Source organism: Patiria miniata, unplaced genomic scaffold (genome assembly GCF_015706575.1).
Source record: "Patiria miniata isolate m_02_andy unplaced genomic scaffold, ASM1570657v1 HiC_scaffold_14, whole genome shotgun sequence".
NCBI classification, from domain to species: Eukaryota; Metazoa; Echinodermata; class Asteroidea; order Valvatida; family Asterinidae; genus Patiria; species Patiria miniata.
The window spans coordinates 9,882,745-9,910,494 of record NW_024037052.1 but is presented as its reverse complement, the minus strand read 5'-3'; the positions used below and the strand labels follow the sequence as shown (position 1 = coordinate 9,910,494).

The 27,750-nt window shown below is 40.4% G+C and overlaps 1 protein-coding gene across 2 annotated transcripts in view; it reads right to left on the bottom strand.

Moving 5' to 3' along the window:
- Positions 1-1,751: 1,751 nt before the first annotated feature.
- LOC119722030 (succinate dehydrogenase cytochrome b560 subunit, mitochondrial-like) overlaps positions 1,752-27,750 on the bottom strand; it is a 55,321-nt gene continuing 29,322 nt past the window's right edge. For both annotated transcript variants that reach the window (XM_038192012.1, XM_038192013.1), the window contains exons 6-8: positions 18,380-18,441; positions 10,723-10,886; positions 1,752-5,455 (exon numbers count right to left, since the gene is read on the bottom strand). In XM_038192012.1, coding sequence (XP_038047940.1) covers positions 5,351-5,455; positions 10,723-10,886; positions 18,380-18,441 — 331 coding nt within the window. In that variant the 3' untranslated portion in view covers positions 1,752-5,350. The remainder of the gene's footprint in view (positions 5,456-10,722; positions 10,887-18,379; positions 18,442-27,750) is intronic.

Here is a 27,750-nt window from a genome sequence, read left to right as displayed (position 1 = left end):
TGCATGTGCTTATTTTGTTGATACATTTTGTAAATCTTACACAAGCTTCACGGTTAACCGATACATGCCGGATGAATTGTATACTCCCAAAGGTTTTGTGGTATTCAGAACAGATCGATGACGGATAGACACACAGGGAGTAAGCCCGGAAATATCTGTCAGCAACCCGGGCACAGCAAGCGAGGCCAGAAATATGAGGGTGATGGCTTCAACACACCTTACTTTAGGTCGAGTGAAAATCAATCACGCGCCTCCTTCCATTCTTGTGAAAGTAATCCCGGCGTGAACTGGTAAATACCACAGTCAACGAAAAATTCTAGATTTTAAAGCTACATGTATATGTATTGTCGCATATAGAGCACCGTAATTACAGTTTGACCCATCATGAAGGACACACATGTACATACACTTTCTCCATATAGTCAGTATTTAACATGGTGTCAGAAGTGGGATTTTTGTGTTTTTTTGTAAATGAACTTTAAAAAAAAAATCTGTTCAGTTTTGCCATTCGCTTTTGGCAGAACCCCCCCAAAAGATCTGATCTAATTTTTTTCCCTTTTTATTTTAAATAAAAAAATTGCCGGATGGAGTGAGGAGTTTCACCAGGCTTTAGTATCAGGAATATCATGGAAAAAGATAATGGAATCCTGCACAACCAATATGTGATGTTGCATAATATTTGCAGAGTTGTAACAAGTCAATGAATTTTGTGACTCGAATCGAGTCAAGTCATTTCAAGGAAGTGAATCGAGTCGAGTCGAGTCGAGTCGAGTCACTAGGTCCAGAAGGTCAAGTCAAATTAATGCTCAAGTTTTTTCGAATCACTGACATTTGAACACCATCTAATAATGTCAGAATGGAAGACGGAACACAAGGCACCAGTTTATTATAAAGATCCAAAGACTTAAAATGTGCTGCGTGGTACCCAAGACAGTTTCTGCAGGACCTTTCTACCAAAGATGTACGTACCCGTAACAGTTCAACAAGAAGTGAAACTTCAGTTTTATCTCTGGTTTGGCTTCGGGTCTGGAATAATTTTTCGGCTGACAACATTTTGATGTTGCAACACAACCAAATTACAACGCACAAAACTGTTTCTGATTATATAGAAAAAATCTAATTTTTTGTTGTTGAAAAGGACATACATTCAGCTTGAATTCCATAAAGGACTTAATAAATCACCCGAAGCCGATGATGAACCAAGAATTGAGAAATGCGTTTAAAGTCTTGTTAAAGGATACTAGTTTGTGCACTACGTTATACAACCACGAGGAAGAGTCTGTGAAATGGCGCACATTTGATAGTAACGTCAAATACGCATTCCAACATTTACTTTGTGACTTTAGTGGAGTCACCAAACCTTGTGATTCAAGTCTCGACTGGAGTCATTACAACTTTGACTATTTGGCTACAGATGTCTTCCAGTTTGTTTTCCTGTTTACTATACGCCAGGATAGAGTGATGGCAATTTTACGTCCTATTTTTGTAGAACATTTTCACAAATTAGTATCTGAAAGTGGTTCATTGTCTTTCAGCAGATTGTCACCACACCAGTTACAAGCACAGTTGAGCTCATTTTTCTTCAAAGAGGAGAATCAGCGATTCCAATGTTCACTGGGCCACGCATGCAGTGCACATGAACCAGTAACCATGGTTGCACCAAGTTGTCCTCTGAGAGATGTCATGACAATCTTTCTATTGTTTGTCCTCCTAAAACCCTCATTACGTAAGAAAAAGGCATGTTTAGGAAGTTTCTTATTGCATTTGTTGATATTTTTGTATTTTCAACAATCAAAATATATATATGTGATCATTAATAACTATTGATATTGATGACTGGCCAGAGCATTGTAAATAGGCTCCTAAGATGCCAAAAAGGCATATGATTCAGTCATGGGCAGCCCCAATATTGTCATGGGAATGTCATGAAATCTCATTTTAAGGTTTCTGTGCAAACCCGGATGATTGGACTGGGAAAACAACGTACCTCACGACATTCTCAAAACTGAGGCAGCCATACACTCATAGTGTTAAATGTTGTAGTTTACATATGTATGTATGCAAACAATGCACAAAGAAATATGCCAATTATCTAAAGGAATTACAGACAAGGAACAAGTAACTTTTTTAAGTTTTGACTTCAGAATCAAATTATATTTAAATTGTTTAAATTATTCTTCTATCATATTTTTCATAGCATTTTACTTTTAATAACATTTTGTAAAACACACAAAAAGAAACTGAAATATATACTTTTTACTTGAACATGAAATGTCACCAAAAGTTAAATGATAACCTCCCCCATTCAAACGAATTTAATCATATCATTAGGTACAATATCATTGCAAATACATGTACCAATTATGAGAGTGGACTTGTATTACTTTATAACATACCACCCTGTTCACCTGTAAATTTGGCTTACTATGGTTAATTTCAGGGGGAAGTATAAACTTTCTGGTTTTGACCAATCATTTTTACTACCTCCAATTTACAACCAGAAGACACCCTGAATTTTTGCAATGACCACCTCTTCACATTTGAAATTAATACTTCGTGAGATTGACTGAAACAAAATCAGGGGAAAATTCAAGCATAAATGTCTGTTGCAATGACACTTGGAGAATACTTACATTCCAAATTGTACCATAACATTTATGACACCACATTAAAGGTAGAGTAGATCAGTTGCAGTCAAACTTGTCTTTGAAAAGCTTACATGGCTAAAAGATGGCACTAATTAAACTCCCTGTGACATTGCTCTTTCTGGTATGCATGCTGTCATTTTGTAGAAAACATTAAAGAAGGCCTTTTCCAAAGATGCCTCTAGTGATGCAATTTTGGGAATTTCCGTCAGCAGTTGGTTTGTAATTCGGCAAATCTGTGTAGTATGCCCGTCACTTGTCAATTCCGTGTGTGACATCGTGTAGCTGCTATCGGTTGAATGGGAAAATGTCCTGGATGCTGATTTCGGGCGCAATTCAAAACATGACACTGCAACTTTTGAATGGAAACAGAGATCTTAGAATATTGTTTTCTCAGAATGTACAGCATTCACTTAGCTAAAACTTCATCAGGTTAGTTGTTAAGCACTGTCTTTAGATTTTTAGCACTTTTGTTGCCTCAAATGAAAAAAAAAAACCAAAAATGATTTACCCTGCCTTTAAAAGTATGTCAACGATTCCACAATACGTGCATATATGTATAACCTCACATATAATGAGCACTCATGAATCATCAAGGGTGCTCAGACTGACCACTTTCATCAGCTACTTGCGCGCATGGTACATGAGTGATGTTCCCAGCCACAAGTACATAATCTGTTTCTTTCTTGCTGTTGAAAATGTCTTTTCCATTGTGTTGTATTATTGTAGTTGTGTGACCTCGGGTACGTTTTACGAGATGTGCCACTGTAGTCTGGTTCCCTGTCCTCATTGTCCATCGGACTTCAAATATGGGGACAGGTAGCTAGGAGTGAACCTGACTACATCTGGCGGCATTCCTCCTGATGTATGCACATTATATGCATGACGTGCATGGGTCTGAATCCCGCCTCGTGAATTCACAATAACAATGGTAATGGTTGCGCGCAACCAGCCTATTGCAAAATGGCAATAGGCTGTGCTGCTTTGATTTTTGCTGAATTTGAAAGTGTCTCTTGCAAATTACAATACAGAGAGGGAAATTACTGTGCAGTATTAAAAACCTATGCAGTTAAAATGCCTGAAAGTTGCCCTCATGGAGACACTGACAATTTTGCGTACTTTTTGTGGTGAGGCAAGAGTGACGCTTTTTTTTTGGACAATCATGTGTTCAATCACCGTCCATACACAAAGCTAAGCAGCGATTCAAAAATAAACAACCATGATGCATGCACGCAAAGGTGATCAAATCAATGGCTTTAAATGGGAACCAGCTACCGGTCCCCATATTTTAAGGGGGGAGGGCAGGAAACAGTCTAGTACCATTGGGAAAAGTGAAGCAATATTTCTGCTACGACCGCCATTGTTGTGTACATCATTCGTCACAGTTCGTCTGCTTTTCTCATTTACTGTGCAAATTTCGCCTCCAAAGAAGAGGTTTCTCTCTTGTTCCAGAGACGAGATCAGAAATTTGATTTTTGAACAGGACAGCATCAACACGAAGAATTACAGAAAATTCTGTGCGAAAAGTATGTACCGCAACAGGAAGAGACCCACAGTTTCAGTCGTTAGTAATCTATTACCGTGGTATAACAAAGCAATTGTTGCCTACTGTGACGGGTTCATGGGTTTTGTACACCCTCAGGGGCAAATGGCATTCGCTTCGGGTGCCATTTGCCCCCGAGGGTGTACAAAACATCATGGACTCTGCCACAGCAGGCAACAGTTGTATAATGTACAATGGATACATTAACAATGCATGACCTTTAAATTTCCTCTTTTTTTCAAGAAAATCGATGCACTCATTTTGGACATGACATGCGATAACTATTCCTGCACAGCCAGGAATAGTCCAGATATAGTATTTTTCTAAAATATGGTACTGGTATATTTTTCAGTAACATAATACAGAACCAATAATACTTTCAACCTACAAGTAAGTGAGCACAGAAAACAAACCTGTTATTACACGATTAATCCAATTTCTTGTATCCAGTTTCCTAACACTACCTGAAATTTACTCCTTTTTTTATCTCCAAAAATTAGCAAATAATGCTTAGCAAATAATTAACAAATAATCATTTTCATAATAACAAAAATGCCCCCCATTTCCCCCCAAAATTGGAAAATTACTGAAAATTAAGTTTTTGGGTGTTTTTAGAAATTACTTATTTCACTTTGTTTAACCCAGCACCCATCCTAACATTTCCGTTCAGTTTTGAAAGTGCATGTATCATTCTGCAACTGTGAAAGTTCTGATGTGGCACATTATAATGAAAGGAGCAAAAAGAAATGAAAAACTGATGCAAACAACATGATGTATTCAAGCACATGGCTGGGTGTGTGGTATGCAAACCTTCATCACTATGGACATGTAAGCATCATCTCATACTATCCTCAGCCAAGTGTGTCATGTGTCTTCACTTGGATTAGTAACTCACGTACCGTGTTTCAACAATGCACAACCCTTCATTAAAATAGGCCCTTTTCTCTAATGAAACAAAACGCATTCTTCAGATCCTGTTTAGTGCAGCATTGGAATTGCTTTGACATGATGCAAACCACTGTTGTTTATACTGGACGACTTTCTTTGGTTAAATTCCATGAGAAAGGGCAGTGTTGTGAAATCTCATCTCGCACACTCAGATTAATGGCGGCCTGTAAATTGACGCCAATAAGCTTGAATGTTGAATGTATTAATAAGTGTACTACAACATTGCAATAGCCAATGCAATCACAATGGATGATCCAAGCACAGCATAGCCAGTTGAGTACATCGACTTCAAATCCATACCTCGGCCTGTATCCCAAATCTGTAAATGTATCAAACAAGTAATTTCACACATTATTCAGGCTTTTAATTCATGAATAATAAAATATTGTCCTCACACAGGAAACATAGAACAACAGTCATGACAGAAAATAAAAGTGAAGCCACTGAAAAACAAATAGGCCATACATGTACATTCCCAAGGGTAATACCGGTACCTTGAGCTTGACCTTTCAACCCCAATTGATCTTGGGGATGAAAGGTCAAGTTCAAAGTATTACAGAAACTTTTGTTTATTGAATTTTCATTCCATGTGAACCTTGACATACATGTATGACCTTTTCCTCATTTAACATACCCATGTCAACATTTCATTCATAAATAATAATAATAAAACAGCATTTCTATGGTGCAATATGAATCAACATTCCTCAAAGCGCTTAACTATAGAACGAGAAACAACAACAACTTGAGGCTGTAGGAACAACCACACTGTGTTGGGCAATTGATTACTGCAAACTTTGCCACACACATTAACTCCAAATGCATGTTTGACTTTTTCAACATGCCGCCAGAGAGCACTCTGACATTTGATGACATCACCTGTAATATTTTGTACAGTACTGTCTAGGCAGACACTCACATCATTGAAAGCAAGTTCCCATCTTCTGCCAATTGCAAATAATAAGGCACTTCTGGTTTCGACTGGAAGGAAGGGTCATGTGATTTTGCTCTTAATACCGAAAATTAACCATGCAATATTGTATCGATTGCCATAAATAACAAAATCGAATCCCTAACAGTTGCTTATATATTGATTTTCAAAGATCAAATCTAGAAATCTTTGATTGCTTGTAATATACCTGATGATGTCATCGTGACGTCATTACCAAAAAACTCAAAAGCTACGTTAGCTGTGCTATTTGTAGCGACGTCTTGATTATACCTATCTGTTGCGGTTGATTTTTTAGCACTTTTTAAAAAAATAAAAGGTCTTGTCATTATAACTTCCGGTCTGATGAAGTCATCAATTTTTTTTTCGCGCACGGGTCTTGTATGCATGAAGGTCATTATACACATTAATTTTGAACTGATTACCGCAAACTTCGCCACACACATCTACTGAAAATGCTTTTTCTACATTTTGTTCCTGCTGCTAGAGAGCGCTCTAACATTTCATGACGTCACCGACAATATTTTTGGAAAGTTCAACCTAGGCAGACACTAACATTGTTTAAAGTAAGTTCACATCTATTACATCTAAGTATCACAATTATTAGGTACTTCCGTTTTCGACCGGAAGGGTGGGTCACGTGATTTCACGCGCACAAGATCATGTACTATCATATCATCAACAAAAATTCAAGTTCCAGTCTCTCACGGGGGGATTTCTTATTGATTTTCAAAGATTAAATTTATTAATCTTTCAAGTGACCCACAATGACTTCATTATGACGCAATTACAAATAACAGCGTTGCTGTTGAAACCCCTCAGCTGGAGTTTGTCGAAAGGGCAAACCGACATTCCAAACTCAAATATCATGTGTAACTAAAGTAATCATGCAGAAACCATTAACTCATCACGGTGCCCTTGACCTTTGACCCCCAAACCAATCCCAACTTGCCTGTACCCAAGGGCAACCCCTACCTAAGTTAGACACCAACATATCATTTACAACTTAAGTTATCATCCGGAAACCATTTACGTTTAACTCAACACGGTGACCTTTACCTTTGACCTTTTGACCCCCAAACCAATCCCAACTTGCCTACTCCCAAGGGCAACCCCCTACCAAAGTTAGACACCAAAATCTCATTTTTAACTCAAGTTATCATCCGGAAACCATTTACCTTTAACTTTCCACGGTGACCTTTACCTTTTACCTTTTGACCCCAAAACCAATCCCAACTTGCCTACTCCCAAGGGCTACCCCCTACCGAAGTTACAATCCCAAACGACATTTCTAACTCAAGTTATCATCCGGAAACTAAGCTGCCCGGCCCGACGGACGGACAGCCGCCCGGACGAATGGCCTAGGCGATGACAATACCCCTCGAGTCTCTCGGCTGAGGGGTGAAAAGCACAACTTCAGTGGGTTTTGCACTCAGGTATTGACAATGGAAGTTCATTTCATTTCATTTTATTTCATTTCATTTCTTTTATTTGTCTCAGATCGTGGCCCGGAGGGCCAAATTCCAAAAGACAATGACATTATAAACAATTAATTCTAAAAGCGATTGAAACTTGCTGAATACAAAAAAAAATGAGCAAAATACTAGGCAGGCAATACATTAAAATTGTGCATAAACAAACACCACATAACCAGGGAGACAGAACTATTCAAGAAGGAGGGACAACATGCAGGCCCCCCTAAAAAATATTGCGCACAATAAAAACACACAGAGCCGGCATTTAAAATGTTAATGAAGTAAAGGATGGGACTTTGTTGGAAGCGCTTGGTTCTAATAGGGAGTTGAGTAATGTGGTTACTGTTCCTTAGGTTCCTACCATGACTTGCTAGCCTCGTGGGGGGGAGAAAGTGAGTTGTTCTTGAATTAGTACCAAGTGCTTTAGCAAATTTTAAGCAGTGTCCTACTCTTTTGCTTTCTAGTGCATCCAAGCTACATACATGTAGGTTGAGCGCATCCAAGTATGAAGTGTACTGATTCCCCATGATGGTCCTACAAGCTCTTTTCTGTATCCTTTGAAGGTCATCGGTTTGCCTTTTTGTTAAACTAGAATGCCATATCACATCTGCGTACTCGACCATAGGTCTGACATAACTGTTGTAAACAACCAAAAGTTCCTCGTGATCAAAGCCAATACATTTTCATTTTGACAAACAGTTCTGGAAAAGAATTTACTGAAATTGCTGAAGAGAATAATAGTAAATTTGTAGAAAAACAATAGGTGTTGGGCTCATGGCCCAACACCTAATAATCCCAAAAATAAATACCTGAGGCGGTGTACCTATTCCTATTGGTTGCCTATCATGTGCGTGGTTTTCAACCACTGTTTAAACACCACTGAGAAGTGTTTAACACATAATTCTGACATAAAAAATCCAATGGTGGTGTGGTTTATTCCATGTACGATGCCTGTGGAAATAGACATGCTCGGAGTGTGCGAATGGAGTGGTATATTCCGTGTACGGTACGATGCCTGTGGAAACAGACATCCTCTGAGTGTGCGAATGGACCACCTCCATTCGCACACTCTGAGCATGTCTATTTCCACAGGCATCGCAATATGCGAGAAGTGGTTTTTATAATGACCTCAACTTTTTTATTCATAGTTAATATTTGACAAAAACATTCCCTGAATAAAGTCTGATGTTTTCCCTGTAACGTTCAAGTTGATTAAAGACTATATGTCTGCAGGATGATTTCTTAAGACCCTGCCCTTCCCCCAAAAGGAAAACACAAATCACTGAGGCAAGTCTATTGATTGATGATTGGGGTGCCGTTCACTTTAAACGGTGTGCCTTTTTATTTTTGTTAATGCGCAAGTGTTTATTTTGATCCAGTAAATGTTTCTACGATTTCGCGGTGCAAATATGGTCGTTCGACTTCATTTTACATTTGCAGCTTAAGAATGGGAACCCAGTAATGGAACTTTTATAGACAGAGCAAAATTAAAGATTAATGTTAAAATATAAACGGCACCTTTTAGCAGACACTGTGAGGGAAAATTTGCAAGTTTTGGAAACGTAATATTTTTTAAAAATCGTTTAGAGTCCCGAAAGACACAACATTTTTTGATTGTCCTTTTTATACAACTTGGCAAAACGTCCTTAATGACTAGTGAACTGGATAAAAATCACCACTTGAAGGAGTATTGGCAACGAAAAAAGAGAAATTTCCCATAATAGGGATGCCGCGATAACAGGGAGTCCGACTATACATAGTAGGAACAGCAATCACACACTCTGTTCGCGAAAAATTGTTGAACTAAACATAGCACTGTCAGAATTTATCAATTTTTCTACTTTTGTGATTTTTTTTATCAACAAGGTATTTATGAATGGGAGTAATAGTGTGGTGGAGCAGTTTTTAATAGCCCTTGCCTCTGGCTCAGACCGTTATCGGTGGCCAGGCCCCTACCCAGTTTTAAATCACACATTTGAAATTGTTCCACCACTCTATCATTTAGGCAATAAACAGTGTGATAACCCAGTCTTCACTGCATGATAATGACTGGATTGGGAGATGGCCGCTTATTTCGGAGAGGTCCATTAACAGCGACCATCCCCCAACCCAGTCATTACCACGCAGTGAAGACCAGGTCATCACACTGTTATCCCATTAAAAAATACACGAAATAAACAATCAAAATGCTCCGAATTGGTGACTTTTCTTTTGGCGATATTTCCAGGCATTTTGTGTTCATGTTCGGGGCCATACATTAGCTCATGCATTGTTATCGTCACCTTAGCCAAGGTTGGACGATGTCTTTATTGCACTTCAACTGACACCTAGGGTATGAACTTCTGCTGCCATAGCCAAAAAAAAAATGTACAAATTTGTTTTTAATATTTTTACCCGACGGAGGAAGGTGAAATTTCGTTTACATATTCCTTGCGTCCAGAATTACAAAGATGTGCTCGGTTTAGTCAAAGTTAATATGTCCGTGGGTGACGTGTTTACAGAAATAAATTGCAGATCCACACTTTCGTCGTAAACATCCTCAGCACAAACATGTCAAATGAAGACTTTTACGCGCAGGCGCGTACGCACGCGTAAGTCTTCACGTGATCATGGTTGGCTGTATCAACTACAAGCTACCGTAGGACTGTTGTATATTTGGCCAATGTCATTGGCTAGCATGATGCTGGGTCAACGCTGGTTCAGGGGCCATTTATTCGCTTGTTCTTGAAGCCGGTATTTATAACACATGTTAATCAGGGGTGTGAGCGACCACTGATAAAAATAGCTGAAAACAGCTGGAAAAGGTGTAAAAAAAGCTGAACTTTGGAAATCTCCTATACTTTTGTACACAGCAAGTGAGGGAAAAAAGCTGAAATCCAAAACAAAAAAGCTGAAATAAGCTTTAAAGCTGAGATTTCACACCCCTGGTTAATACATACCCACATGACCGAGTCTCGACCAATCAGAAGCTATCAACTATCCAAGGTGCTAATCAATCCCATATAACAAAAAGGTATCTGCTGTACACAAGTTATCCAAAACAATTCCCTACATACATGTATTAAAGCCAATGCAATACTTCTTTTCCTGTAAACAACATTTCAGCCACATTTCACATCCAAGTGCTATATGGGAACATGTAATGTGCAAGCATGAACTCACCATATGTCGTATTCCATTTATGTAATGATAGCAGAATGGCCAGGTAACATATAACTTGGTCAAGAAGATAAGTGCAGGACCATATGAAAGTGACTTGACAAGAGCCAGATTGGATGCCAAATCACCAGGGAGTAGGTTCACGCTCACTCCAAAGGCAGCAAGCCCTGTAATCAAAGGATAGGCAATCCCTGCTGGTCAATTCATTGCATAATATTCAGCTCATATTTAAAGGTACAGTAGATCATTTGTAGCAATCCAAAAAGTAACTTACAAGATTATTGTTGAAAAGCATACTTGGTTTGAAGATAATAATGGCACTAAACTCCCTGTTAAAATATTCTTTCGAGGATGTTGTCATTTTGAAGAAAACAATAAAAGAAGGTCATTTCCAAAGATTTTTTTTCCTTCAAGTTTTAGATATTTCTGTTAGTAGTACGTTATCAATTCGGCGAAGCCATAAACGCGTATAATCATGATTTAGAGGCATGCTGCCACCGCTTGGGGAAAGTGTGTGTAGCAGAGAGCTTAGATCATCCACCATCACTGGCATGCAGGTTCCTAAGTGTAGGTCCGTTAGATACAACAAGTCCACCATTCCATCATTAGTTAGCATATTCAATAGTATCAACTAGTGATTTTATTTGGGTATGTACAGGTAGTACATGTACATGTACATGTACACAGTACATGTATTTTAAAATATTTTCAGTGATTTATATTATGGTTTTGCCCTGCCTGCGAATATGAAGGGGGGGGGGGCCTACTCTGGGTTTGTTATTTAGCTTGCCACTGCAGTCCGTTTTTACTATTTGTGCATTTGTTGGGTTATGGTAATGCTTGTTTGTTAGTTGCTTGCTTGTTCGTATTTTATCAATTTCTCTTTTTAAACTATTTGTATCTATATGGAACGTAAACTTTGGTGTGTGTGAATTGTATTCCTTGTATATCATGTCTTTTGTTTAGTTGTTTGTTGGGTTTGTTTGTACGTTTGATGTTGGGTTTTTTTTGGGGGGGGTAAGGATTGTGTAGGTGATCTAAATGGCTTGTGTTAAACTTTTTAACTGTTTGTATTATCTTTTAAAATCATCTTTTGTATGGAATGTAAATCTTAAATTTTGGTGTGTGAATTTCATGCTTTGAATCATGTCTGTTTGTTAGTTTTTCCCTTTTAAATTTAACTGTAACTGTAATTGTATGAACTTTTAGCTCTTTTTTGTAAATATTGTAATTATCAGCATTTATGATGTATGTGCAATATATTTTGTTTTTAATAATAAACCAGAATAAAAAAAAAAACATTTACCAAACATTAACCACTCTTCAACTGTCATCAATACTGCCATGACATGGGCACACATACCAGCAACCCTGAAATTTAAATGGTCACTTTAGTGACTTACATGTACCATTAGGAAAGCCCCCTATATTCCACCACATCGCATGGTACTTTGCACCCTTACAAATTGAAGGGTTACCATCTTTTAGAAAACTGTACCATTTTTGTTCCCCCTTTGCTCCAACATTGTGTTGACCCTACTTAGCGCTGCGAAAATAATTGCAGAAACGTGTACATTTTGTATTTTATTTTATTTTATTTATGGGCAATTCCACACCAAAGTGGACATGACACCAAAAAATTCAAATACATGTGACTTAAACAAATTTGGCATCAAATGAAAGCTAAAAGTCTATATTTTCAAGATTTGAAGTCGGAATTTTATTTTTTATACATTTCGGTACCAAAAAATAGGATTATGTAATAATCCTGTTTTAATCCTAAAAATATGATTAATAGTGATATGAAAGTATTCTACCAATAGACACACAAAAATATGTACTAATGCCATCAGTTTCTGTCATGAGAAAGTATTGGTCTTGAAAAACCGACTAAAACTTGTTTTTAACATTTTGCGTAATTTGTTTCGCTTCAGTGACTTCTAATATTTCAGCCTTCGAAAATGTCCTTCCGTTACCGAAAAAATACATATTTTTAATTTATTTTTAAAACTTGCAGTAGGAATGCATTGAAAGTTATTGTGCAAAGCAAGTTTAGGTAGGCCTTCAATATGGCATTATAACTGACACTGCTGTACTTCTCGTTTTTTAATTACAATTAATTAAATCACGTCCTTCCGTTACCAAATTGGTAACGGAAGGACGGTAACGGAAGGACAAATAGTATTTTTATCAAATGTTACGACATTTGCGCTCATGTTTGAAAAATGAAAGTCACTGCAAATACATGCATGTATAATGAGCATTGAAAGGACATTCATGTGACCCACCTTCACAAAAGCAGGATAAGCAGGGCAAGGTGTTTATTACAAAGGAAGGCACAGGCATGTACAACATGTACAATGTACATGTACATATATGCCGATGTACCAGTACTTGTACATGTATGGAGTTGTTGCAGAAAATCAAATCATAAAGTTGCTGCCATCAGCATTCATGGACAATAGAGAAAGATACGAATTCTGTGAAGCCATTCCAGAAGCAAATTAAGTCAAAAATGAGATGGCAGAAAGTACCGGTACTTTGGGGCACTTTCATTCAATTTACATGTGTAAGACATGTGAGGTGCAGTCTTTGACAAATTATGCCCAAGTTAACAACTTCAGTTTGGATGTTTATAAATTAATTGTTACTACTCTAAATCATTGTAATTTGATTTCAAACATTGATTTTAGAGTTCAATTAAAAGCAACACCTAACTGAAGCCATCAGTTCTACCGGTAGATGTTTTTACCTTAAATGTACATGTAGGCTGGTCGCCCCCCCCCCCCCCCCACCCTTTAGGTAAACCTTTGAACCTACCGGTATTATTATTAAAAGTTGTTGGTGAACATGTAACCAATATACTCAAGAGTTCAAATACTGTGTATTTAAACTTTTAAGGATTGAGGTGATGGATTTGAAGTCCATTTCTGTAGTAGTCCTGTGTTCGTGAATTATGTGTTTTGGGTTGTTTTCGTTTTTCTTTTGTTATCATTAATTAGCAGGCTTCTATCTTTATCTCAATAGTTTCTTGGGTATAATTATTTATGCCAGGTCTGCATATTGTTGATTTCACATTCAGTTACACATTTAAGCAATTTGTTTCACTTGTATAATTTTTTGTAAATTCACATTTTGTTCATGCTATAATTGAGTAAACCTTTTGTCCTTCCGTTACCGTCCTTCCGTTACCAAATCATAATCTGCTTAAAACGTTGTAATTATATTACCGAAACACTTAAAGTCAAATGAAAGGCGGTATAGCATAGATAAAGCTTCAGGGATTCCATTTCCTACCTTTAAAATATAATTGCCCCATAAAATTCACAGAGTTTTTGCAAAACGCGAGTAAGTTGGAAAAGCCTTGTCCGTTTTACCGTCCTTCCGTTACCGACCTCATTAATATTCATAATTCATAAACGGGAGGCATTCATGCCCCCCAAAAGTGTGGAAAATGAAAGTAGCATTATAGCAATACAATTGTGACATTTGTTTGCTGTAACTATGAACAGTGTCTGTGATACACACATTTGAAATTTTGTTTAATGAGTGTAAACGTCCTTCCGTTACCGTGGAATTGCCCTTATGTGATCATAATCCATTCATACGTATTCCTTCATAAAAAAGCCCCCTCCCCCCCCCAAAAGGCATTCCATTTTACAATGTTAGCCCGCTTTGGTATCATGTAAATATAAGAACAAGCAGAAGCGTGGTGGTATATACAGGCTGATGAATCCCATTAAAATATACTACAGCGCCGTGGACGTGGTAAAGGCATGTCATTATGGCCCCTCGTCTGGTGGGTGACACTGTAGCAGACAACTGGCCCCACCCTGGGTTGACTACAATGCGAGTTATTTGTTGGTCCCGATCCCAGACCCAAGATAAGAAGTTTCCACTGACTATTGGTAAGCCTACTCATAATGACATTAACGCATGCTACATACCCGGCTTTGCAAAAACATACAGTTTCTGAAATCATTTTCCTTGAAACGTCTACTACAATTCTTATGACTTGAGGTGCTTCCGATTTTCTCTGTGATCTGAAGACTTTGGCAGATACTTCTACATCTCCTTCAATGCTTTTACGCTGAAGCTTAACTTCATGTACATACTTTTCTTTAGAAAATAATTATCCTCTCCTCTTCTGTCTTAACGTAACCTGACATGGAAGATACGACAGTACGTGCTGTTTTTACATCCTGCATGACCTGCACACGGTGAGAAAAGTTCTCTCACAACTAAGTATATGTGCAGCAAACGCTTTGAGTGCGTGTGTGTAATGCGCAACGTTGTACGATACTAGTAGCGCGTATCGCGCATCGCACACACGAGTGCACGTGCAGCTCGTGTTCCAAGTTGTCTAAGGGGTGTTGCTAACTAGCCAACAGGGATAGGTCAATTATAACAAAGACATACATTTCTGGGAAATACATACAATGTAACACAGTGTTCATACAAATCTGTACAGGTATGTGTGCTATTAATTATTCATACAGATTGGGATGCGGGATGTTAGGGCGTTATAGGGGCTGTTTGGTTCAGATTCTTCCCAAAGCACCAAATTCGGCACAGATGTCGTCCATACCATACTATTTCGATTTTGACGGGTGCCAAGACAGGCGCCCCACGGGGCCGCCATATTGGCAAAATCCAATATGGCCGCCAACCGGGTCAGAGGTCAATCAAACTAAACGAGCTAGAATCATAAGTAATACCACTTTTCAGGTATTTTTTGGGTCGAGCAATCTGAATCTGATGTTATTTTAACGATTTGAGGCAAGACAGATGCCCCAAGGGACCGCCATATTGGCAAAATCCAAAATGGCCGCCACTAAAGTTGCTAGAATCGTGAGTAATACAACTTTGGAGGGGTTTTCGGTGTCAAAGAATCTGAGGTTATTTTGATGATTTGATGCAAGACGGATGCCCCAGGGGGCCGCCATATTGGAAAAATCCAATATGGCTGCCAGCCAAGTTTGTAGAGGTCAGTCACAGTTAAAAACTAAACGAGCTAGAAGCATTAATAATACCATTTTACAGGGGTTTTCAGGGTTGGAGAATCTGAATCTATTGCTTTATTAAAGATTGTAGGTCACATTTTGCCCTAAAGGTCATTAGGGATTAGACTTTTCAATAAAGATTACTGTTTGAACTATTTTTATTAAAATATTTGGAGATGATATCTGCAGTGACAAAATGCTATATGCCGCTGTGTGCGTTTGAATGGAGCTGTTTATTTACAATATGCACATGAACCAGTGATTGATGATATTACCACCTATACGTTCTGGCCCGCCCTCTATGATGCCCGGCCAGAGATGTTTACTCCACTGGTCATCACCACCGTCCAATTATGCACATTTCTCCATAATTTGTAGAGGACCTTGCATAGAAACCCAGTGTGGTTGCATTTCTACCTTCCCTTGCATGAGGCAGCCGCAGTGCAAGAAAATGGCGCATTGAGAGTTGGTCCATAGTGATTGCCATGTACTGGTACCATCTTTGTGCCAGCCTCACTCCATGAAGTCAGGAATTTCATGCTGGACCGAGGTGGCCTGCAGTAGCGGTTGCTTCATATGTTCAAAAAGCACGGCAGGTAGCTGGGATGCTTCCGACAAGCTGCTTCCAGAAGTGAAGAAGCGATGCCTGGCCCCTTTGACACCTGCAGCTGCACCACACCCCTTGCTCTGCATGACATGGCAAAGCAAGTCGTGTCGCACCATGTTAGGCTTTGGAAGAGGGGTGGTGTCAAGGACTTTGTCGGACCAAGATCGGAGTAGATGCTATAGACTAGTGTCACTGTACTTTTCACCACTTCTGAAGCCCAACCAGAGCTCCAATAGGCCGAGAATCTCCAAAACAAGTTTGAAATGATCTCGGAAGTGATCGCAGTGACTCTCAATCCTTCATGCTCAGTATGTCGCATATTGAACTACTCCCATTACATTCTTACAATGATCTGAGTAGGCGGCATCCTGGACCAGGTAAAGTGACGTGAGAGAGACTTAATGGGCGTACCTCGTGCGGCTTATGTGATGCTCATTGAGTTCAGACTGTGAGCGAATGTCAGGACCTCAGCCTTAGAAAGGACAGTGGCCCTCCCATCCTCCATGCCCAGAGTGAGGCAGGTGCTTCCCTATCACATTGATGAATGTCTTCAATGTGCAGCACGCTGCACGCCCATCATAGGTACAAACTTGTCTTCTCCTAAAAAAATCGGTGGTATTGACTTTTGAGAGCAGCTTGATGATATCATACAGTGACTGATCCAAACACGCCAGGCTGGCCTGGATTGAGGAATTCAGTGCCCTGCATCGTTAGTTCCTTCACGTGCTTGAACATTTCGGCAAGGGGCTTCGCTGACTCTTTTGCTGGCACTGAGTCAATTGTATCCCAATCTGGTGATGATATGTCACCATCTGCAGGCCTGCGTTGCTTCAGCAAGCTGGTACATGTGCCGTCCAAGCCTCATCCTTTCTTGACCTTGTCAACTTGCACATCAAGGGATGGCCTAGCTTCGCTTGTCAAGTCTGGGTGCAAAGACGTGAGTTCAATTTGGGGGAGGCTGGATCATGTAAGAATCAAGTAGCTTTTGAGTTGATGTGTCGGAGAGGTCAAGCTTGATGAGCCCGCTTCACTGCAGGGTTTCATGCAAGAAATGGATATTTACGGTTTGGACATATCACTGGAACTCACCAAGTGAGAGGTTGCCCTGAGCCTTGGTTATCTGTAATCAACATCTTAGGCGGTGAAGACAATGAAACGACCGTTGGTTGATACCGTAGCACCACCCATCCTCAGCATGGCGGGCACACACCACACGCGCCTGCACATCCTTACAATAACTTAGGACAATTTTCTCGCTCCAATTTAAGATTGTTTCTGTGGTATGTGTAGAGATGTCAAACTTTCCAACATGTACAGCTAATAGGAAAGAGTTTTTGTATATGGAATGACGCACCAGAAATACCAGGTTTAACCCAAATGATCTGAGTGGTAAACTTGACCTCAAATCATTAAAATAACATCAGAATCAGATATTTCGACGTGGGGGTCATATGGTGGCGGCCATATTGTTTTTTCTCCAATATGGCGGCCCCTAGGGCATCTGTCTTGCCTCAAATCATTAAAATGACATCAGATTCAGATTGCTCAAGGTGGTATTATTGAAGATTTTTGCTCGTTATTTGTTTATCTGTGATATGGCGGCCATTTTGGATTTTGCCAATATGGCGGTCCCTTGGGCGTCTGTCTTGCCTTAAATCGTTAAAATAACATCAGATTCAGATTGCTCGACCCCGAAAATACCTGAAAAGTGGTATTATTTATGATTCTAGCTCATTTAGTTTAATTGATCTCTGACCCGGTTGGCGGCCATATTGGATTTTGCCAATATGGCGGCCCCGTGTGGCGCCCGTCTTGGCGCCCGTCAAAAATCGAAATAGTATGGTATGGGCGACATCTGTGCCGAATTTGGTGCTTTTGGAAGAATCTGAACCAAAATATCCCTAAGACACCCGACTATGCATGAAGCACCAGAAAACTGACATTGAAATAAATACTCATTGTTTCAGTTTTCTTGCTATCAATCAGATTATACTTAATGATTTACATGCTAATGATGCACAATTCATGCCTAATATGTTTGTATACGCACCAGCATAAATGCCAAGTCCTGTGAAACGGTGAGAACCCGACAATAGTGCAGTCAATGGAAAGCTGAAAGAAAAAAAAACAATCTGGGATTCAGAATTAATGAGTTCACTCGCGAAAAAAGTATGACTTGCAATCCTTTGTAATTTTCCCTGAAGAATGAAGATATTGCTTTTTTCTATAGTAACCACCCCCCCCCAAAAAAACCAAAATAATTATGATTTTATGACTTTATGCTTATTTTTCGGCCATGGGCAGTCAGGTAAATGATAATTGTGTGTACAAAATGCATTTACGGTCAAATTTTGCTAGTATTTAGCCTAAAAATATAGAAGTTTTATTAATTAAAAATCAGTTGATGATGTCATTTTGACGTCATTTTGAAAACTATTAACATTGTGTACCTTACCACCAAGTTTCCTGAAGATCGGACCTACCCTTATATGTGTTTTTAAAAAATGCATTTTTGATGACGTTATGATGACGTCTCACAATTTTCACATTTTTGGCAGGGTGCGACCTTAGCGGTAGCTGCTAGCCAAATGTGAGTAAAAACAGCGGCCGGCGAGTCAAAAGCATTATCTCAAGTAGCCTGCCTGGCGAGTCAAAATTATTGAGATAAGACAAGGAATGTTTCTAATGTTTTTTTAATTTTTTTTTTTTTAAGTCAGTCTTAGAACAGAAAGTTTCTGTTACTGACACGTATTTTCAGCTTGTTTCAGGTCGTTGCATCACCAAATCTTGCACTGAAATTGCTAGCATATGAAAAAGCACACGACACAGCTCCAGCATACCGTCTGGCCTTTATATAAATGAGCGTGTCTATTTTAATACTCTGGCAATTGGCATGAATCAGTCGGGATGTACAGACAGTACTGCACTTACGGCACTCGTTGAAAAACCATGGCCTACTGTACTACATGTATGTAGTGTAATCTGGTCCCATTTTTCATTGTAAAAATGCCACAAAAACATCGATGGAGAAAGAAGATTTCTGCGACGTAAGCCCAGCTCACACCTTTCTGATTTTACCGATTCATCGAATCATGAAACCATCAAATGGAGGTGTGCACTGAAAATTGTGACCGATCAGACTGTATACTGGACGACCAGATGAAATCAAACATGATTCTTCGCATCTGATGTCACCGGATCCAATATCACCAGAAAAGTGTGCGGGCAGCAGCCCGATTTCATTGTGTGCAATATTTATGTTAGCCAATCAGATTCACGAAAGAAGTCACATGATTCAAAGTTGACTGGTCATCATGTCACTGATCATCATGTGACCATTACTGAATGGAATCAGGCATGTGTGCGGGTAATGTTGTGATCTAAACACAGCATTGAAGAAGCTGTACCTGTGATGGGGTGATTTTGTGGACCGGTAAAATCAGAAAGTTTGTGCGCCAGGCTTTAATTCACATAGCCAACTTGATCTCTCTTTTCTGTGTAGATTTTCCACTTTTCTGTATTTATTTTGAGGTTTTAACGCTGGTACTTGCGCCGATAACGTGTGGCCGTGCTGATTTTCAAAATTTTCAAGTTATACATGTACATGTACATGTATGCACATTGTTGTTTATAACATTCTGTGCAAACAAACTAAACATGCTATTGCTGGCTAGTGAACAGGCCTGCGGGCTAGTTAAGAGTTTGGTTCACTAATCTGGCTGGCTAGTGAAAAAATAGGGTCGGTCGGTCGGAAAATTTTTTGTTCTTTGCCAATTTTTTTGGTATGCAGATTGAATGGGGTATTTAATTATATGCAAAGTTTTATTTCCATTGCACTACGAAAGCTATAAAATTCAGATTTGTTTTTAAAGTGAAAAACTTGAATCTGGTTTCAATTTTTTTTAAACTTGAGGAAACTTAATTAGGTATTTGCCCTTCACCAACATTGGTGAAGGGCAAAAACCTAATTTGATTGATATCACCCCGACGCAAAAATTCCATCTTATAACAACTTGAGGAAAGTGGTGAGTCATGTTGGTTGCTCGAGTCATTTTGGTATCCGTCCCCCAAACTGCTGGATGTAATTGATCTCAACATATTACTATTTTCACTGACAGGTCTTTTATTTCCCTTTAATTCATTTATTCATTTCCTCATCTATTGAAAGTTGTTTTTCTCCTTCATCAATGATATCCCACACATGTTCACCTACCCAATGCTGGGGGGGCCCTTCCCCATAGCTCAATTTAATGACATCATCGTGTTTGATAGGTCACTGTACAAAAAGAAAGCCACTGTCCGATCTTCTCCTACATAATGATTAACGGTGAGGCGACCTAATTGTATGTGTGCAAGTTAGTTGCGAGTACTCAACTGAATGGTCAAGTGGGTGAACTGAATGGTCAAGTGGGCGGATTGGGTCCTACATGTACACAGTTAGAATTCAAATTTGTTGTCTTCTTAACCCCAGATTTCCCTTAAAAAAAAAACATGCAGTCTCTCTATGACTTGGCTGTTTGTTCAGAATGTGGCACAACAGACAACATACAAGTAGATTGTGTTCATGCATGGGGGAAAGTGTCCTAAACTTCTCCATCGTTAAAACAGAACAAAAACCAGATTTTTCTGCTACTATGTGGAAAAGCCAAAAAAAATAAAGGAAACTGATAATTTTCAAATTCTCTCTTTGATAACATCCGGTCTGATATCATAATTAGTAAACCTCGCAAAGTTTTTTGCATTTGTCCAAAGAATATATGGGGGCAATTTTGTAAAATGTTGACAAATGGTTTTTAAATTTTAAAAAAGAACTTTTTTGACGTGCCACTAGGGCACTGACGTCACCATGCCATTTTTTGTGTTTGACATCTCTCTCTAAACATTTCTATACTTTGTTTAATTGTAGTAAAATGTTCCGTTTTTAAGAGATAATAAAATTTCATTGCACCTCCAGTAATGTAAGTGACAGGTTTAGTGTGTGCGGTTTTACCTTTAAGCATGCGCGCGCGGGCTTGCCTTCAAATATGCGCGCAGGTTGTTTTACGATGCGCACACTGAGCATTCTATAAGATGCGTGTTCGTGTACGTTACTTTCACTTCATAATCCTACATAAGAGTGTTACATAATCGCTAGCTGCTTATTTCTTCATCTAATCGACTGCTTTAGGTAAGAAAATGCTCCTTTCTGTTATGTTATACAAATGAGCCATATAGCTTACGTTATTTCTTATTATTTCTTAGTCCTTTGCTATTATAATAGATCTAGGACATTTAAGAGTTTTGTTATTTGTATTCTCATTCAGCTTGGGCCACAGCGAGTCTCCTGCCGATTTACCACGGCCTCATATACATGTAGTTAAGCTGGTCTGAAGGCGTAAACGGTATATTGGCTATTTCAATCACTTGATATTAGCTACTTTATATTAATGCCTATCTCAGTATTTTGTTAGAGCGCAGACACGTCGTACTGGTTAAGAGAGTATATGCGCTCACATTTATTCATTTCATACGAGTGGTTGTTTATATAGTCAATTGATTTCATTGTAATTCTCTAATTAATTGGTGCTCATTGAACTCTATATCTGTATCTATCTTCTTTCAGTTTTCACGGTGATTCAAGATCAATAAATGCCTGTAATCATCAGTGAGAATCGTACGTCCGTTGCATCATCCATGACCAGCCCCCTAGAGCGCTTCAGCGCGCCTACAGTGAAAACGTAGCCTCAACGCAGATGTATCGCTGCTCCTACACCCCGATTTCCACATGCCCGATGCTCCAGCACGTCCCAGGGATTGCTTACAATTCTCCCGATGCCAGTCGACTGACTCATCGTGTCTTCGCCAGTGGTAAGCCAAAGTGGACAGCCAAGTTTTGTCGTGTTTCAGAGCCGGTCCTTGCTGACTTCAAGGTTTCTGCTACGTCAGCACGCACACTCTAATTGACGAGAACTGTCTTGGCTTAGTAATGATCGATTATAGTTAAAACGTACCGTAGATTAGTGCTATAATTAAAGTGACTGATTTATACCACTGTTCGAATTGCCCAATTGTAATGTATAAGCTATAAGCTATCGTTTTAGCTATTAACCCTAACAGCCCATAACCAATCAAACTCCAACAGTAGGTTAGTGTTTAAATCTGTTGGGATAGGTACAGTTCCCCTAAACAGATGGTCTTTTACACTGGGGTTGGCATACATGTACCTCCAGAAACTAAGTCCAACAGTGTGTGTGTACAATTTGTCATGTGGGTGTTGGAATTTGCCTGAATGGGTATGGTTCTTAGTAAATTAGGCTGGGGAGTTAGGGTTAAAGAAAACTATGTTCATTGTGTAAACATGGTATTCCCCACCCCCAAGTAGCAATAACTGTAAATACATAAAGTCATGTCAACAGTAGAAGTAGGAGAGCAAGAAGCTACTGTTACAGAGCAAGGCTTACGACGCAGTGAGAGAGAAAGAACATTAACGGAGAAAGCACAAATCCACCTAGAGCAAGCCATACAAGATAAAGAACGAAGGTTCAACAATGCTTACTCAAGGTGGAAGGCACAAGCCAAAGCGGCCAGAGGACTCCTCAAGACTTTCTTGCCTGAAGAGGAACTCAAGAATCAGCTGCAAGAAGTCCATAATTGCATCCAATGTCTTATGTGCAGCTACGAAGATGGAAAGAAACTGCAAGCACCGGACCCAGAAATACTCTGGAAGGTTGATTGTGCTGTCCAGGTTTCTGAAGATATCGATGCGCTGATCAAGAAATGACTGGAAGATGTGAAGAAACCAGACTTTAATCCTGAGGTCACATTGTTCAATATTCGTGCCAGCTTGGATAAGGCAAAAATATCCATCAGTCTTCAGTGGCATCACAGAGTCTCAGGTTTCTCCATCCTCTGATCGATCAAGTACCTCCAAGGTCTCACGCATTTCTTCGAGTAAGGTCGACGCAGCGGCTGCGTTAGCTGCAAGGAAGGCTGAGCTCCAATCAGTTCATGAAATTCAAGAACAAAGCAGAAAGATCAAGGAAGAGGAAAACAAGCTGGAAAGGCTGAAAGCTGAAAAGGGCAGGTTACCCGTGCCTGAACCAAGCACATTCAGCGGAAATCCGATGCAGTTTATGGAGTGGAAGAATGCCTTCTCAGCGCTTAGGCCTATAGAAAGAAAGAACATCGGCGCAGCGGATAAGCTATTTTATCTCAAGAAGTACACCGCTGGTGCTGCAGCGAAGATGATACAGGGAGCTTTCCTGCGTTCCGACGAATTAGCCTATCAAGATGCCTGGTCAAAATTGACCCGAAGATTTGGAGATCCGTTCATCATTCAGCGTGCCTTCAGGGAAAAAATTTCCAGATGGCCAAAGGTGGGCGAGAGGGATCCCCAGGCTCTAAGAGATTTCTCTGACTTCCTTATAGCCTGTAATGATGCAATGCCACATGTCAAAGGATTGTCCATCCTGAACAACTGTGAAGAAAATCGGAAGATGGTGAATAAGCTACCTGAATGGGTTGCAAGGCGATGGAACCGTCGCGTGACAAATTCATTGAAGAATGGGGAGTATCCCCCCTTCAAGGAATTCAGCGACTTAATCGCAGAGGAAGCTGAAGTAGTATGCAACCCCATAACCTCTCCTCTTGTACTGGATGCCCAGGAGAACCCCAAAAGGGAAACCAGACGGCCCAATCATCAAGCTATGGCGATACAGGCCTCCAGACAAGCAGCAGCATCTTCAAGCACCCCTCAAATCCAGACGGATAACTATCCAGCTAAGCCATTTGTGTCATGCACTTTTTGTAATGGCCCTCATTCCATTCATAAGTGCTCTAAGTTCGAAGGCAAGTCGGCAGAAGAGAAGAAGCAGTTTGTCCAGGAAACCAAACTCTGCTTTGGCTGTCTGAGAAAGGGGCACCAGTCCAAAGACTGCAAGAGACGAGCTACCTGTGCCAAATGCAAACGATCTCACCCCACTCCTCTCCATGAAGACAGATCACCACACTATAAGGGCCCTGCCAAGGAAGGGAATGAGCGGGCCTCAGCTGTGTCCTGCTGTGCTACAGAGGGAGGTAACACTCCATTGACATCGATGATTGTACCTGTGTGGGTGGCTGCGGGCTCCAATCCCGCTCGAGAAGTTCTCACTTACGCCATGCTGGATACGCAGAGCGACACATCCTTCATGCTGAACACCCTCGCCGAGAGTCTTGGGAGCAAAGGTCAACAATGACATCAACCTCAACCCTCTCAAACTACATGCTTCTCAAACTACATGCTTCTTAAGGACATCACAGTTAGAGGAATGCACTCCGAAAAGGCCATCACCATTCCAAAGTTGTACACCATAGACTTCATCCCTGCAGAGAGATCACTTATTCCCACTTCTGAAACTGCCCTGAAGTGGCCTCATTTGGAGTCGATTGCCAGCTCCCTTCCTCAAATGCAGGACTGTGACATCGGAATGTTGATAGGTTTCAACTGCCCTGAAGCACTTGTACCCCGAGAAACTGTGACTGGCAAGAGTAATCAACCGTATGCTGTGAGGACCGATCTCGGTTGGTCAGTGGTAGGAAGTCAATCAGGAGCTACGATGATGTGCCACAGAGTAATGACTAACGAGAACCCTGTCCCCTTCAAAAGAGTGTTGTCGGTGCTCGAGCGGGACTTTTCAGATGACAAGGGAGGTAAAGTTTCTCAGGAAGACCTCCAATTTCTCCACACCATAGAGTCCAAGATTACACAGCTTGAGGATGGCCATCTGCAAATGCCCCTACCGTTCCGCTCTCGTCCAAGTTTGCCAGTTAATAAAGCTCAAGCATTCATCTGCCTTGGCTGTCTCAAGCGCAAGTTACTTAAGGACAAGAAGTATCGTAATGACTACGTGAATTTCGTCCAAGATGTCATTGCGCATGGTGATGCGGAGGAAGCCCCCGCCAACGTGAAGGAGGGAGAAGTGTGGTATATTCCTCATCACGGTGTTTACCACCCGAAGAAGCCTAACAAGATTAGAGTTTCATGAAAGAAGTTCATCAGGCTGGTGAATTTTCAACTTTGTAAATGAATTCTCTACTAACACAGCCAATTACTTACGTAGTTTCGTTTACGTTTCGACTAGTTTCACTAGTCATCCTCAGAACGAAGCACCACCAGTCGGTTGGTGGCGCTGTTTCCTGCTGCGGCCACTAGATGGTGGTCTGGCCGTTTTTGTTGGGCCTAATCGTTCGAACAACCAGTGTTTTTTTCCATATGGGACCCCATATGGAAAAAAACACCAGTTGTTTGAACGATTAGGCCCCCCCAAAAAAATATTCGGTCTCTGGTCAGACCAAAGTTCCGGAATTGACGCAGCCACGCGGCTTTTTTTTTTTGTTCTTCAAGCTTGGATTGTACAGACAAGGTGGGGTACTATTTTGCTTTTTGGGTGTCCTCATGTACATTGGTGTCCTCCATAATTTGCCTTGGTGCTTTCGATCATTTGCCTTGGTGCAATTTCCCATTCCTTAGTGCTCTTTGGTAAACAAAATTGAGGAGGTGCGGAAATAGAGGCGCTGTTGGAGCTACCGCGGAACATTTTGAAGAAAAAAAAGATTGACACGCATGATTAAAATCGACGCGCGTGCTGACCAGAGACCGATTTTTTTTTTTTTGGCCTTACCTGACAATCTACAAGAAACAACGAAATCTCATCTCGCGAGAGCGCACGAGACTATGTTCATGAAAACAAAATGACGCCATCTTGAAAAACTCAACACTGCGTTGGAGAGGAAGAAAATCGATGACAATGTAATCGACCTGTCTGGACAACAACTAAAACGATGGGTGATAAACACATCGAGCAAAGACCTCAGCCAGGATGAAACCAAAGTACTAGCAAAAGGGCTGAATTTTGCGGTGGCACCAGACAAAATTCCCAACAATGATTTTATCGTGGCTACTGAAGTTGCGTGTCGAGGATTGCCCGCCGGTGAAAAGGCCGCGCTACGGTCCAAGGTAGCAGGAATTCTACGCACCGCCAAGCCTCCCAAGAGTAACATCACAAAGGGAGAACGTGCAGCCATAAAATCTTTGAAGTTGGACAAGTCTATCCTGATTATGCCAGCTGACAAAGGTCATGCTACTGTCATCATGGACACAGACAAGTACACAGAACAGGTTGAGAAAATGCTCAGCGACACAAGTACGTATGAAATTCTCAATTCTGACCCCACTTTAAAATATTAACGGAAACTAGTCAAATTACTACAGGATCTAAAGAAAGAGGAGAAGATCACAGATAGGCAGTACACTTATTTATACCCTACTGCAGAGATAGTTCCTAGGTTATACAGCACACCAAAGATACACAAAAAAGACATCCCGCTCAGACCGATTGTGGACTGTATCGATTCCATCGGATACAATCTATCCAAAGACCTAGTACAGACTTTGGCCCCGTTACTCGGCCTGACAGATTATCATTGTAAGAACTCAAGACAGTTAGCAGAGGAACTAGCAGCCACCCGAGTCCTGGAAGATGAAATTTTGATCTCGCATGACGTAGTATCACTTTTCACTAATACACTGGTTCAACGCACATTGGAGATAGCCTGTGCTCGTCTAGAAGATGATCCCACCCTGAGAGAGCGGACCCTACCCAACATAGAAGACATCATGAAACTACTTGAGTTGTCTCTAACACCACTTACTTCTCGTTTACAAACAGAAGACTGGGTTTGCTATGGGAGACCCCTTGTCAGCCATCATGGCCAACCTTTTCATGGAAGATCTGGGAGGAAAGGCAATCCCCCAAGCACCAGAGATGTGTAAGCCCAGTCTTTGGAAGAGATATGTTGATGACATCTTGGAGAAAGTAAAGAAAGGGATGACGGGAATGCTGACAGACCATCTGAACACCATTGATGACACTGGCAACATCAAGTTCACGGTGGAGGAAGAAAAAGAGGGGAAGTTGGCCTTCTTGGACACCATGATCGGCAAAAAAACGGACGGCAGCGTCAAGCTCCAGGTATACAGGAAGCCAACCCACACTGACCAGTATCTGATGTTTAGCTCACACCACCCTGTACAACACAAAGTGTCAGTAGTGAGAACCCTATTGGATAGGAAGAATAACATCGTCACTGAAGAGGAGGATAAAGATCAAGGAAAACAAGCATGTCAAGACAGCACTAAAGAACTGCGGCTACCCTAATTGGACACTCGAAAAAGTAGAGCAGGACATCATCAGGAAAAAATGACAAAACACAAGAAGACCAAGGGAGAAAGATAACCAAACTCAAGAACGAACAGAAAGCAATAGTGGTACTACCATATGTAAAGGGTGTGTCAGAGAGGAAACAAAGATCTATGAAGAAACATGGAGTGGAATGTCCTGTCAAGCCACATCGCACGCTCAGGCAACTTCTAGTACAGTCGACTCCCGTTATAACGAGCTC